Source organism: Phalacrocorax carbo, chromosome 6 (genome assembly GCF_963921805.1).
Source record: "Phalacrocorax carbo chromosome 6, bPhaCar2.1, whole genome shotgun sequence".
Lineage (NCBI taxonomy): Eukaryota > Metazoa > Chordata > Aves > Suliformes > Phalacrocoracidae > Phalacrocorax > Phalacrocorax carbo.
The window spans coordinates 16028055-16044471 of NC_087518.1; the positions used below are offsets into that span (position 1 = coordinate 16028055).

General features: G+C 35.0%; 1 protein-coding gene across 2 annotated transcripts in view; it reads right to left on the minus strand.

Moving 5' to 3' along the window:
* CACNA2D3 (calcium voltage-gated channel auxiliary subunit alpha2delta 3) overlaps window positions 1-16417 on the minus strand; it is a 491034-nt gene that overhangs the window by 10184 nt on the left and 464433 nt on the right. The window contains exons 34-36 of one of the 2 annotated variants that reach the window (XM_064453883.1): window positions 15186-15238; window positions 13534-13589; window positions 10005-10116 (exon numbers count right to left, since the gene is read on the minus strand). In XM_064453883.1, coding sequence (XP_064309953.1) covers window positions 10005-10116; window positions 13534-13589; window positions 15186-15238 — 221 coding nt within the window. Of the gene's footprint in view, window positions 1-10004; window positions 10117-13533; window positions 13590-15185; window positions 15239-16417 lie in introns of those variants that run through there. The other variant, XR_010373325.1, reaches the window with a different exon arrangement.

Genomic DNA, 16417 nt, shown 5'->3' on the forward strand with positions numbered 1-16417 from the left:
AATTTCATGTTCAGGAGCTTTAACAGCCTGATTCAAGGGGAAAAAAAAAATCCATATGTGCATTTTTCATTTGTTTCTGTAATGACCGTAGGAAAACTAATACTATTATTTAATGTTACAGTGATGACTTCACATTCAAATGATGACTAGAATAATATCTCATTTTTTGCATTAGCACACGTCACTCCTGCACATACATAATCATATCAATCATTTTTAGGAAGCAATAGAAAAGATCTTTTAGCTACTTGGTTGTAGCTGTACGGTTCTGCGGGAGAACTTATCTTGGGCCGCATACCTCCGGGACACAGGGCTCTACCCACCCTGGGGACAATGATGCACAGACATCAATATGATGGATACAAAATGTCCGTTTATTTGGCTGCGTCACACGCTTATATAGCTCTTGCGGTTCCTGTTCCTGCCACTCCTATGGGGAGGAGTCTATCTTTCCGTCACATCCCGTAATCTTCCGGTCGCCAATTCCTGTCTATTCCCCTACACTTGGTGTTTGCCCATGCAGATGAATCCTACAAAGCATGGAAGAATTTCACCGTGAGTAGTCTGAACTGAAATAAACTGAGGGCAATATTTTCAAACTGGCAACCTAAACACATGCACAAAGATGTGAAAAAATAGTTTGAATTTCCGTGGAACTCAATTCAGATAGCCCCCACTGGGCTCTCTGATGCTTCAGTATCTCTCTGAATTCAGCCATTTCCTTCCAGGGTTTTCAGTGTATTTTTTGAGTGCAAATCTGCATCAATGAAGTTTGAGTATTTTGGATTAAGATTAGTCATTAATTCGGGATTACATTTCGTATCTGTCAAATTTGATTTTTCCTATTTTTTAGAGAAAGAAAAAACATACCAGCATCAGGGTACAGTAAATGGAAAATATTGTGCACTCTGCACTCAAATATGTGTTACTCACATAGCTGTTGGTTGCAAACATTCAACCCTAATGGTCTGGAACAAACTTTAAGCATTCAACTGAAGTGCAGATATCCGCTGTGCTGTTTCCCAACTCCTATTGTGTGCTTTCCAGGCTGCTGGCTACATTTCCAACCCACATTTCTCTCACTTATCACATTTTTTAAATGAATGAATGAAATGTTTATATCACAGTCAAATTGGGCTACTTGAGTTTTTTCAAAGAAATGATGATAGAGAATAGAATATCTTTAATGCAATTTATAAAAATAACATATATGCCAATAACAACATTTCTGAGAGCTGGAGCAGTTAAAGTATATGAAAAAAGTAGCTAGTGGTTCTCTCATAAAAAAAGACAGATAAACTCTGAGCCTCAGGCCGGTAACCTTACCCCATGCTAGCAAAATATTGCTACCACGTATAGCCTGACTGACCGCAGCACAATTTGGTGTCAGTATAAACATACCTACTCAAAGCAAAGTTTAGAATCAAGGATTTAAATTAACAATATCATCCTTATCATTCCTATGTCTGCTGAAGGCTTGCAACCCTGCAGAGCTGTGGCCTGGCTGGCAACCACTTTGTTTCAGATAGGAAACCCCAGAAGTGACATTCCTCTTTCATTATCAATCAGGAGATGCTTTCTCAAATAACCGATGCTCAGATAAGAGCACCTTACCCACTAGCATATTAGAAATATTAGAAATATTACAAACATTCAAAAGCATTGAGTATACAGGATTTAGGATGAAAAAAATTACTTTGTGCAATGAGGAATTTGATAATGCTCCTAACCGTTTTTGTCCAGCCGCCCACCCTTATGAGGATGAGAGAGAGTTTCAGCTCACTAGTTTTAAAATGAACTACAAAAGTTTTGCAAAAAAAACAAGCTCAGAAATCCCACAAACTTTAAATATGAGTCAAGGTTCATACCCCTAAACAAACCTGAGCTCACTTCTGAGAGTGTGGCATAGCTGGGTCTCCACAAGCAGAGCGGGTACCTGATTCTATGATAAACTGCTCACAATGAACAACAGAGGAGATACAGTAATCGGCACAAAGCAAATCATATCAGAGGTCTCTTAACGCTTGGACTTTGTTTTTTGACAGTGGTACCTGGATAGCAGGAATATGGTGGGGAGGTAAGAGGAGTGATCCTGACTGGAAAATGTAGTTCTACTACAGCATGTTAGGCAACATGTGTTTTTAGCAGAGTTTTTTAGCCTGTAGTTTATATTAAGAGACAACTTAGATAATGTCTATGCTAGATAGCTAAATTCTAGATATAATTTAAAGATTAAAAAGCCAGTTGATTTCCTCTGATTTAGGAAGGCTGACAAATATCACATGACATTGTAGAAGTAACTTCTGAATTGCATGAATTGGTAACTACTCTATTCCACAGATTTAGGTCTAGTATACTCTACAAAGATGATATAGCTCTAGCAAAGAGCTATGCAACACAAACCGAAGTATAAAAACCAGGGATGATCAGCAGATTCCCATCAAAAGTGTAATAAATCCTAAAACTGAAGAGCTCATTGGATGTGACCACAGTTTGCTTAGCAAGGATGTTAATTTATTTCTGTAAATATAAACTTTAGCAACAGTTGAGAATGTCACATCTGACAGAATTAAGCACACTGCATGTCATCTTCTCCATAGCTAATTAAAATCCTATAATATTTTAGTTAATGAACAAATGCTCCCTGCATGGCACTCAAATCTTAAGATGCACATTGTTTTTCAAAGTTAAAGGCTATTAAATATCTATGAAGTTCTCAAATCCTGTATGAAGAGAAGTGCTAAATGTACAGATGTTTGCACTTTTTCATCAATCAGACTACAATACGAATATATTATAAACTGAAATGAGTTTCCTAGTGTTAGCAACTCTTCACAAGTGTGCCTGGCTTTAAAAATTTACTGTAATGTTTCCAATTTTAGTAAGTTTTCCTATTCCAAGCCACCTTTGTGATATATATATATGTTACTACTCATCTCAATATATTATGGCATTCACACAACTTTCTAAATCTCCTGTAACTACAAAGCATCCTTTTACTGTGATAGCTACGGCCTATCTGGTTAATATTTATTACTGCTTATTTAAAATCAAAATTATGTTAACTCTTAAGTAGTGGTAATATTTACATTTTATAGAACTACCGAGATTAACTATGAGCAGTGAATGGGTGGAGATCACCATGCTCCCACATAGAAGTTTTACATATAAATTTCTCAAGCAGTTCAGCTCTAGGCTGGTTTGGAAGTCATAAGCAGCAAGTGGGGAGTTAAGAGAGGGAACACATCTCATCCTACTTGTCAGGAAAAAACCTACAGTGAAATTAATGACAACTTTAACAGACAGAATTGCTAGGAAGCTGACCCGTGTCTCTCCCAGGTTTTACAGTACTTCAGATGGACGACATGGTCAGTACTATGAAGTCTAATGAAAAAGTTGCCCACATCTGCAAGAAAAGACCACTGTATATTTCCTCATCTTTCTCTTCCTTCTATAGAGTCCTGCTCTCATTCAATATATTTGCCTTGCCATTAAAAATGCCCTTTGGAAAGATTACTATAGTCAGAAATTTTTTACATTAAATATACTTTTTCTCCTTTGATCCACAGTGAGTCTTTCATTCTCTACATTATTTAATGATGATTACTAAGCCAAGCAAATTGAGAGAGAGAATCTGAACACAGATTTGCATGGTTTTGTCAACTGTATAAACAAACTCCAAGTTTTGATTTTTCAGGGAACACTGACGTAGAAACTGAGAATAATAATGAAAGACTATTTTCAATGTAAGGTGGCATTCTGTGTATAAGCAGCTACTGTTCTCCTGAATTCAACAAGCACACTAAAAAAGCTCTGAAATAAAAAAGGAATATTGAAAATCTTTGGCTATTTAAACACAAAAAAAAACCCCAAGCAAACAAAAAAACCCTTGAAAACTGTCCAAAGGGTTGTTAAACTAATAACTGGAAGACACAGACATGCCTGGTAACTTATATATGACTTGCCCTATTATTTCATATACCTATTTTCTTAAATGAAAATAGTAATTTATTGTGTTTCCTGAACTGGTCATTCAAAATATACAATATCAAATCATTAAATTGCTAATACAGTGACTTTAAATTGCACCTGCATGACAAACATTATAATCACTGTTGCCTTTGGAGTGGAGTGGAAGTTACTCAGCATACAATTGGAGATATGTGTGTAACACACAACATAGGATTTTAAAGTATAAAGACCTTTAATAAACAATTTTAGCAGTTTAAATTGCATAATTTGATACTTTTTACAGGGAAAGAACAGGAAAAAAAATTCTTCTGGGATCTTCTAGAGTTTTGGGGTTTCTCTCAATGCTGCTGTTGCCACAGATATAAAGACTTCTTAACACTAGTATGTATTCTGAAAGTCTGGAAGATCTGATTTTTAACACAGAGGTGCAAGATGACTTTGTAGACTCAGATCTTGCTTCTTGAGACTTCAACAATTAACTACCAAGGTATGCAAAATACTGAGTTTCCCTTGAAGATAATCCTTGACTTCCATGCACATCTAAGGAAGCTCTCAGAGACTAAGATCTGTGTAACAATGCCAAGATCAGCAGTGAGCAGTCTGATTATAGCACACCTGTGACTCAGCATGGGCATAGGTCAAAACCATTTATGTGCATGGTATCACATGTGCACTTGGCATGGTTGCTGAAAAAGCAAGCATGTCAAAACATACAGTCTAAACAAGTATGGTGAAATATAGAGAACATTTAGTTTTCTTCAGGGTCCGATAAGATGGATACAGTAAACTGAATACAACCCAAAATGTCTTCTAGAAGACTGGCTATAATTTACTGCCCAAACTACTCCAGGAAATCTACAGAGATATTCTGATGTACATAGATAATGCTCTGTATGAGAAGAAACTGGCCCTTGATACTTTGCTTGTTTTATGTGGCAAGCTGATTTGTTTAGAAGTAAACTAGCTACATCTGAAAAGACAAATGATTATTTATTTCATGGGAAATTGAAGTGCGTATTTATTTACACATTTTAAACACAATCAAGTACAGCAGTTTGGCAAGCTCCTACTAAGAAAAATGCAGAAATATTTTAGCAAATGGTGGTATGTCTCAAGATTAAGTGGTTTTTAAAAACCATTACCATTTTAATGTCCGCAGATTGCACTATTCCTGACACTAATATACTCATGCCCTGAACAATCTGAATCTAATTTGAATTGTTATTTATCTGTTACTGCCAAATAAGTGCATTCAGTGGACAAGTCTGAAATTTGCAATTATATATCCACATGAAGGGTTCAGTGTCATCCTGAACTATAATTCCACTGCCATTTACCTCTTTTTATTGACATGAACAGCACTCAGTGCCCCATCTGTAAGAAACCAAGAGAAGTTTTTTGGTTTATTGATGATTTTGCCTGTTAAATAATTGTCTGGTTACTAACATTCCAATGGGCCAAATATATAATACATGAGACAGTGTTTAATCAAAGAAGTAGTTCCTGTCAATTAAGTAGGCAATTTACATGTGATATACAACAAAAGGAACACTTACATTAATCTTGCATAATTAAAACACACGCATAAGGCTTTCCCAGGGTTAGGATGATTGTAGCTACATACTTCCTTGCTTCCCTAGTGAAAATATGGCTTTCTCATATTTACTTTTCTCTTTATTTTGTGTCTTAAGACTGTGCAAAAGAATCAACTGGGAACAAAACAGTTTCTTTGGGTTTTTGATATTGACCTTCTGGACCCATGAGTGCTGCAATTAAAAGAGAAGGGGGCTTTGCTCCCTGGGTCACTGGAAGTGAGGCCAGATTTTTGATCTGCATCCAAGTCCAGTATGTCAACACACACGAACAGGAGAGGTTAAAAGGGCATATTTTTAAGCATTTGACTGCGCAACTGCTGCCTGATTTGTATAACCATAGTTTCTACAGTTGAACATGCAAATTTGGCAACTATGTACTCAAGTGGTTTCTTGCACCTTTGAAATTTTAAAATATATACTTAATGTATAAATAGTCAGGTGAGTGAGTTGCTATGCCTACAAAAGATCTATACCCACACTCATAGCAGCCTGAGTTAATGCTGAAACTAACGGTATTTTCCTAAATGAAAACATCCGATTGTCATCTAAAACCAAGATTTGCAATTAGAGAAAACCTTTTTTTGTTTGTTCTACAAACAGATGAGTGGATATACTAAAAAGATCAGGTAACTTTCTCTGGTTAAATATCATAATAACCATCGTCCTTTCTAATTTATAACAACAACTTTGTCTCTCTAAGGATGCTTTCCTTAGACATTTTTAGTGCTTTTTAAGTACCAGCAATTAAACTTTGCAATGCTGAGATCACCAGAAATGAACAACTAGTAATGTAACCAGTGAGAATTGCTGAAGAACTTCGGTTGACATGCTTACTTGTATCAAAAATTGGCTAACACATTGGGGCGATACCTCATAAAACTGCAAGCAGCATTGAGATGCTTATTCAGCCAAAGACTTCAAATTTAATGTCTAATCAAAAACACATCTCCGAACAGCACAACGCCTTTAAAAACCATACCAAGTGCATTTGGCATCCACATAGTTCTGACTCAACAGAAAGAGTGCCAGTCAACATTGATAAAGAAAAACCATTTCTCTTAGCAATTAACTATTTCCAACACTGAAGCTGACATAGAACAGTCAACAGTCTATCATCTGAGTTTTCAACAGATTTTTTTTTTTTTTTTGCTATAAAAGGGAATAGTTTACTGGAATATCTGAAAGCATTTCAGATTTTTAAAATATCCCAGTTTTTCTGTCTTGTTGACAGCACTTAGAAAATGTGGGTTGACTTGTTTTTGATTGCTGTTTAAATAACAGATTAATTTAATAATCGTTGGGATATTGAATAACAACAAATTATGGGGTGGGTCAGCCAAACCCTGACCCTAATGACATTCTTATGTTAATTCTTATTTTCTTTTAGGCTCCTGCTTTCTTAATAAAACCTATATTTTTGAAAATTGTTTTTAAACATTGCAAATTATCCCAAAGTAGCATTTATTTTTTGCTAGTAGGAGATAAGTTTACATATAAGGAGTGTATTTTATATGTCTGTATAAATTTAGTGCCTGACTCAAATTCTGCTTAAATGTATAGGTGCCTTTCCATTGGCTGAAAAGGTGAGCCAGCTATTTACAAAGTAATTAGCACATAGTCCTTCTACTGTGTGATTTAGTTGTCAGGATACTTTGATTTAAATCCAAGTGCCTGTAATTAAAAATTATGATTGGAAAAATTTACAAGAATAAGGCTTAGTTTTCATAACTACAGTTGGTAACTGTTGCCCTTGGTAACTGTGAAATGCAGAATATTCCTGTGAGATCAGTAACAGCACACTCAGGACAGAATGAGACTGAGCCTCTGACTCTCACTATGTGACCTTGTTGACTATGACTGTGACTTTGTTAGCAGTAACACAGTAGTTGTGCTTCAAAATGTCTTATCTAAGTAACATTATATGGTTTCAGTTAACATCAGTCATCATTTTTACTTCTACTAAGAGACTGCTTTTATTCTCTTTTTTCAGACAAGGGCTCTATAGTAGTGCCTGACACTGTGGGAACAGAAGACAGTGATTTGAATGTGACACAAAGTTCCTTACAGCATAGTATTTGCTCAACTTTTGTTTGCAAACCTGTTCACAACGTACTGACTTTTCCAGTGTCTTTCAAATAGGTTTGCAATATTAGAGTGGGTGTGTATTCAGCTGAATAGTTACAAATATATTTTTCTATTTGTCATCAAGATTTGCAAGTATATATCACAAACAAATTAATCTATAAAATGATCCAAGGAGGACACAGAATATAATCCCCCTGACTGAAAGGGATATGAATTGAGAGCCCAGTATGGAACAGATGCTGTGCAGATTAACCATTGAACACAGTGTCAGTTCAAGACTCACTGCATATAATGTTGAACCCTAATTTTGACTGATTGAGCCCATCATTCTTAAATTACAAGTATTAAGCAACACACTTGCTTGTAAAAATATTTATTGGTACTGAGGCCATGAAACAGAAAACTGGGTCAGAAGATGTAGGTCTACAAAGGACTTTGGGTCAAATTCCTTAGCTGTTCTGGGGGAAAGTGTCCTGGGTTATAACAAAAATATTTGGAATCCAATGCAGTCTGCAATCTTAGATGCAATTTGTAGATTGTTAATGACAGTGGGTAAATGGTTTAACGAAGAACTTTCCCATGAGAATCTAATAGTTCTTCTGGATTATTTCTTTAGGTTTTGCCATTGCTTGTGGAGAAAAATAATGGGTGCCTTGAGATCAGTTTGTAACTTACAGGGTTTTCTTTTATTTTTTTGTTCCACTGTGGAACACAAAATGTTTTTCTATGAAAAAGATCTTAGCACATTATTTTCGAAATACTATAATTTTCACTAAACTCAGTTTCCAACTCAGTGCTGTCCAAGTATTGCAGAATTGTGTTATTTTTGAAAGTTATTTCCTTTGACCTGAAGTTACCTAAGAAGACAGACTGAATTCTGCATTCCCCTGAGAAAACCTGCTCCTGTTAAATTAATCTTCTTTTCATTGAATCATGTCTGTTTGCAATATTTAAACGTAAGAGATATATAATAACTTGTTGCACAAATTCTCAGTAATCTGCTAAGTGATCACAAAATAAGGCTGCTTGAATTCTGCAATGCTGCCATGAAGCACTCATAGCAGCGTAACACACATTGTATTTGATATGTCAAGTGGAAAGTGATGGCTTGATTTTGTTGAGTTTGTACTTTTCAGGCAGTGGGACCTATTGTTACACTTAAAAGGTTCCTTAGGATCGATTTACAAAGCACTTTCGTAATTTTATCCAACAAAGCCATATAAAAACAATTACTCATACTAGACATTAATAATTTCCTTATAATTAAAAGTTGGTCAGCAGCAAATTAAAAGTGAATATTAGCACTTAAAATATATTGCCCGTGTACTTACTCCTATTTCATGTTTTGAAACAACAAAGATATCCAGGAGAAAATTTAGGACCAAGTCCAGAAGCACACCTATTGACTTCAAAGATAAGAAGTTTTCACCTTTATTTGCTAATTGCATATTGATTTAGTCTGGAAATGAACAATTGTACCAACTTTGACTTATAAATACTTTTTTGACATTTATGTTGATAGACAAATTATTGCTGTAAATACTAATCTCATTTGCAATGATTACCTGTTAACATCAAGAAAATCCAATTAAGAGACTTAATGAAGTACAGAAATTTACATAAACAATACCTATGCAGTTCTTCAATCACAAAGTATCATAACTACAGTAAAAATGTCACTGCACGTAGGCACTAAATGCCAAGAAAAGACGTTTTCAGTGTGAAGGAGAAAAGCTAGACTGAAGTCTTTCTCTTTCAGCCCTGTGAGGGACAACTTTACGGTAGCAATGGTAGAACTGACAAGGTTGCAGCACTGATGTGAGATTTGTTACTATTAAATCATCTTCCCAGCACTGAAAGTTTGGAGGATAGATTTAATCCTCTCCCACTCTTTCAGCCTAACTATTCTAAGAAGGAACCACTGTTTGGTATTCAAGTAAAACAACCAGATCTCACTGTACCACAAGGGAACTTCTAACCTATCCAGCAGGGTTTAACTCCTGTATAGGAGAGCTAACAGCACTAATCTTTTTGTACCTAAATCTTTACAGAATATGCCCTTAGAATGCTGCCTGTATCCAGGAAAAGTCTTAAAACATTCACTATTCTTTGAAAACAGCATAAGTCTCTACTGGTTTTACATTTTCTTGTAGAAAATAGTAGGCACTGCTTTTATTTAAGAGCATCAAACTTTTAAGTGACCCCTGTAATAAGAGAAATGACACCCTGACAGAGATCATTATGTAAGATAAAACACAACAGACTTTATGTTCTTCAACATAACCTTGAATAATTCAGTTTTACTGCTTTGTCACAAAGAGTTGTATAAAAAAAAAAATCGAAAGGGCTTACTTGAAACAGTCATCGCAAGCAATATTCCCCGTGGTCTCCTTTATAGTGCGTTCGGAAACAAAAGCTGGATATTCAGTATCACAGGGCTCTAGGGTTTGTTTCAACCTCTGCGCTATAGGCACAGGAAAAAATATCTTGATGTTAATATAGGAAGAACAGCACACAAAATTCTGAACAACATGAAATGCTGTATTACAGAGCTCACAGAAAATGGAAATGTTACTCAGCTTCTGCCACCCTGTGAGATTTCCTAGGCAGTGCATAACACTATTTTTTCAATTAAAAAACCCAAAATAGTTTATCCATGGAATGTAATTTTGTAAGACACAACTGTTAAAGTAGTTATCCATGGTTTAGCCATTGCCAACCTACTTTACATTTAGGCACAAACTTTTATTCTTTCAATGTCTCTCCCTCATTTTCTTTCTTCTTTCTCCCCACCCCTACATTCTTCCTTAACATAGAGATACACTTGCACATCAGCACAAATGTTAAGCCTATCTTAAACTAATTGCTAAGTGAGAAAACAAGACAAGGTGTGACAAAAATGGATTACACTAAACAGGCTCTTGGACTTGACAGATCTTCCATTCAAGACAATCTGCTTCAGAGCCAGTGGTGTATTTACTGTGCAGTGTCAAGGGAATGACCAAAACTGGATTTGCAATCACACTAGGACATGCATTTCTGAACTGCTGATTATTTTTGTACATAATTAAAAAAAATATTCCCCCAAATGCACAGATCTCAAGGGAGGGACTAAAGTTGGTAAGAAAAGTTTTGATATTTCTGATGTTTTCACTAGGGTCATGACATATTTAACAATTCAGCATTTTTAAAGAAATTGTCTGACTAGCTCTACTGCACCTTCTCCCTTTCTCTTCTGTTCTCCTTATCTGTTGCCAAGAATGACTGAAATTTATCACCTGTATTTTGGGTCTACCCTCACATCAACACATAGCTGTGCAACAAAGAGGCTGCCAAAGATCCATGGGTCTCAGATATTCAGCACCTCACTAGAGTACAGAAGATGATAGGGTTGCCCAATTACTTCTCTCTCGTTTACAAATGTGATTGCGATTACAAGATCTTGTGCAGAAGTATTTTTCATACTCAGGTTTGGTAAATTGGCAGGTGTGTGTGACCCTCTAGGATCTTCATAATATGTAATGGTCTATTTATGTCACAAGTTGAGCAGGAAGCAATTTCCCCATTAGAGGAACTAATTTTTTTTTCTGAGCTTTGTTAAGTATTGTTAAGTAAAAAAAATGTGCAAGTTCATTAGTTTTAATTATTAGTTTTAATTTCATGAAGTGCAATCATAATTATTACAACTCTTAGTGGTAACATAGCATCTACAGAACATACCTAAGCATGTGCTTTTGTCTCCTGGTGACTTCTCTCTTGCAAAATATCTCTTGCTTTTGCTAAAGAGATTGGTTTCCAAACAACTGTCACTTGCTACCTAACCAAATTTGAACTGAGGAAGTGGTACCATAAAAATGACGACTTTCCAGTGAGCATGATGAGGGGATTTTTTTGATAATCCTGCTCATCAAAGAAGTGGAGCAAATGAATTGTGTAGTTAAAAGTTCACTTTCAACTAAAATATGAATGCAAATTCCTCAGTTGCGCTTGTCTGTCAAAGTGCTGTAATGATACTTTTGTCTTTAAGAGAAGAAAGGTTGCAAGTTATTAATGCCTGTCTTCTGTAGTTAGTACATGCTTATAATACAAAACAGACATTCATTTTCATGAGATGAAGTGAGATGCTATCTTTAAAGGATATTTTCCCTAACATAAAATGCAAGAGCCATTGGATGTTTCCTGTCAGATGTATTAATGCATATTTGTAGAGTACACTTGAAAGAACATCCCAAAAAGTTACCCATTCCCTACGCTGGCTGCTTTCCGCTGTTCTGCAAACACCAAGGGCTAAGACTGACATACCTGCCATTCCTCTTCAGCTATAAAGAACAGTTTTGCATTTTCTGGATATAGCACAGCAAATTCTACTGTCCTTCACAGCCATCAGTATAAGAGACATTTTTCATCATGGTTAGGGAAATCACTGGAAAGTTAGTCTTGGTTTTTAGAAGACCTTTCTAGGCCCTGCTGATTACAAAGCAGACCCAAAAGAAGTGTGTGGCTGGTTCTCATGAAGCTCTATTTGTGTATGTTCATCCAATCTACTTCAGGCTCATTGTCCATGTAACAGAAGAATTGGCTTCAGTGTTGCAATGCAGTATACAGTTTACATCAGTATGGGAAAGACTGTACTAAGTTCACGCCCCTAAATTTCCAGAAGGCTTTTATCAAATCTTCACCTCCAGCAGACACCCATCTCAGCCTCCCCTTCTCCCTACACAGTATTTACAACATGTTAGGCAGCAGCCTGACGTGCTTTGCTGTTTACTGCCATGCTTTCCGGTTGCTCCAGGATAGATCTTTCTACCAGAAGAGCTCCAGCATCTTATTATTACAGAAAATACTGGAATATTCCAGGACATCAGAATGTTCCATTTTCCTGATACTTCAGACAGGATATTATTTTGGCATAAAGACATCCTAGAATTCAGGCAATGCAAATATGAGCTGAAGTCTAAAGTAGCAATTTTATCCCCTGCTTTGCTAAGGAATATGCAAATCTGCAAATATGAGGCCGATGAATGCAGTTTAAATCATTACACAAGTAAATAGCATACAGTATAATTTGCCTATGAACCAGCCAATTGAAGAACATTGTTCTTGAAAATTAGCCCTTTACTTTTGAGCAACACTTCTGAAATGCTGTAAAAAGTCTGCTAAAATACAAGAGGCAGTTGGCACTGAGAACTTCCAGTTCTTAACGGAACTGTTAAAATTTCATTATTATTTCAAATTAAGCCTCCACATTTAAAAAAATAAATATTTTGAGTAAACTAAATTTTAATTCATCTAGATTTTATTACTTTAAAATGTCTATTTTGCATGGAATGATGAAACAAGATACAGTTTTAACCAGTTTTGCCTAAAAATAAAAGCATAAAAATTACTATCTTAAGCCTTAAAAAGTATTTTCTTATGAAATTATACAGAAATGACCATGTTCCTGTGGACTTTTGTTGAAATGGCATTTTCCAGCACAATAACCCGCTACCATATTACAGCAGCTCTAGAAAAAGTGTAGTATAAGCAGAAAAAGGCTAGTGTAATTGCTTTATTCACAAAGATGGTTTTGGAATGAAGGGAAACATTTAAAAAACCCCAACATATTTAGTTATTATCTACTATTTTAACTTTTCCACTATAGTAGTGTACTGTATTCCTAGAGTACACACAAACACTTTGTGGTTATTTATAGAAGATCTTAATTATCTTGTGTTTTGGAAAACATTAACAAAGAAGAGGATGCTGACATGGGAGACAAACTATTGTTACCAGACATCTATTATTTAATCTAAAACATTTTATACACATGTCGATTTCAAAAATCCAATTTAATCTAGCCACTTCTGTCATTATGTCCAGGAAAAAATATTACACTTACCTTTTGCTGTTAGATCAGAGTGCCACCAACTGCATAGATTAAATTCCACAAGGAACCTAAAGGAATTATTTGAGTTTTCATATTATCCCACAGAATGTTTTCAAAACACTGAAATGCAGTAGTTTAATACCATTAATCCTATTTTAAATAAAAGCTAACAGAGAACGGGAATTCATGTTACTAGCGTAACTCTGGGATTATCAGATACTGCTAATTCTCATCTTTTCACCGGTTTGTATTTTATCACCAAGAATTTATTCTGAAATTAACCCCATCAATAAATAATAGATTTACCCATTTTTAATTTAAATTATTGAACTTACTTAAGTCTCCATTAAAATTCTCAATGCATGGCAACATACAGCGTTTTTACTATTGAACACTATTGAACATAATTTCTTCTTTATGCAGGGTATTTTGACTCTCCCATAAAATGCCATAGGATTATATCTGTCCTGGCTACAGTACAGGCATACACATAAAATAGTTTCTTATATTAATTCTGGAACTAAAATAATAAAACTAATTTATTTCTAGGAGCAGAAAAGATCAGTTAAGCAGTTTCTAATCAACTTCAACTAGATGTGTAGAGAATGCATTTTCCCACTAAAATACACTGCAATTTACTTTGAAGAATGGACTGAAATGTGTCAGTCTATCAGCTATTGTAAGTGTAAAGGATGAGAAACCAACATCCAGGTTATGACGTGGACATGAAACTACACCACTTATAAACACAGAAAGTTTCTGGAAATTTTTGAATCTGTTATAGCTATCACCAAAGTCTCATTTTAACATGATTTCTTTCCCTGATATTTACTTTGAAAGCTGCATTTAAGATCAACCTCTGCCCTCTGACAACAGCCAGTTAACTCTCCTTAACTCTTGTTCCAAACTTTGATGGAAGCTCATATAATTTACAATTAAAACAAAATGACTACAAGAAAAAATTAGATCTATTTCAATAAAGATAAAATTCACTTAAATCTGCAACTCTGCTCTCTGATAAGAACAATAATAAAACATACAGGTTTTAGTGATACAAGATACATTTTAAGGCTTCCCGTTCTCCATATGATATTTCTCTGTGATTTCTCAGGCAATCTCTCTTAAAGGCAATGCTCATTATGCATTAACCTGAAATGTTAGAAGAATTAGGCCAGGTAAAAAAATTCAGCCACATCCAGAGTACACTTTACCTGGCATATACCATAAAAGGTCCATCTTACAGAAATTCATGAAGTGACAAATAGAGTGAATTACTATAACGGTTTGCAGTATTGAAAATAGCCCACCCAAGCAGCATTACAAACAGCCAGACATTTATGTAAAATTTAACAGTAACTACAATAGTAAATTTCGTTTGTATATTGTGATCTGCTAGACTTACTAAGGAAAGACACACGAATATAAGTGAAGACCATGAATAATGTCAAAAGTGCAACTGTGCATTCATATAGTCAAAACTGTCTCAGATTTTAACAATGCAAAAATTGGAAAGCAAGAAATTAACAAATATTACTATATTTAAAATCATATAATAGAAGCAGCACAATGTAAAAGGCTAAAAGTACAAATATTAATTAAGTATTCAAAAGTACAAATATTCCGTAATTGATACAAATATTAAGTTCTTGATAAAATTTACTTACAAGACAAGCTCAGTCATAATCCATTTTACTGCAGCAAAGAAGGCATTATAAGGCTGAAGAGAAGCAACTAATTTAATAAAAAGGCAAAACATGCAGTATTTATATCTTAACTGAATTCTTCATGTAAAGACAATGTTATGGATATTCAAATGAATGGGTAGCATGAGAAAAAGAACAATAACTTTTTTATGAAGAAGCAAATATTATTATATTGAATTAAAATATATAGCAATGAAATTTCCTTTTAATGTCGTTGGTCAAATACACAGATTACCAGCTGTAAAAGGAAAGTTTTGCAAATGATTCTTAAATATTTAACCTCTAGGGGTTCCTATTTCCCAGGCTATTGCTGGAAGAACAGCTCTGGTAGAGGATATAAGCTTTTCTTAGGCTGCAATTCACAAACTTGCCTCCCTATAATGTAAATCTCGATTAATTACCTCAGTCTATTTAGGCTAGGAAAAGCTTCTGAAGTTTTAATTTACGTAAATGAAGTTATGTGTCACACTGAAGGGCCAGTTGTAAGCACTTTAAGTAGTTTTAAAGATTCTTCCCTCCTCCCTCTATTTTTCTGGATCATAACAAATACAGCAAATACTTTGAAAATCCTGTGTTTACAGTATTTCTACTACATTTTCAATATTTTACTGTTGAAAAGAATATAAATAGGATTATTCTTTTATGAAATTATCTCAGGCAGAAAAGTCAGTTTCCAGAAATTTGGAAAGGAATCTATCCTTGTCTCACACATTTGTGGTAGGGTCTCCTAGTTGCATAAAATTTTGCAGACTTTTTAGATTCTATATGAACAGAGTATTTTAGCACACATAGGAAGTCATCTTGACTTTAAGATAATTACTCAGATACCTGAAATCATGCTTAACCATCCTAAATCAGCACCTTACTGAAGCAGTGCCATTTTGCACAGCAGTACCTGGCCATTTAAAACTTCAGAGGCCACAAAGAGTATTTCTACACAGGGCTGATAACTCTCAGAGCCAATGAACTAGTGTCAGTCAGTGACATGAAAGGCTGAAACAGCAAGCCAGCAGAATGCATAATGCCCGAGACAGTGGAGATTTTCACCTATTAAGGACTGTCTTATAGAAAAAGACAAAAAGGTACGAGTCTTTCCTAGCGATGAAAACAAAATTTCAACCCTGTGGGATATCTTATTTATTTTAATTCCAAATCAGAAGCCCTGAAATTTCACACCCAAGTAATTAACTTCG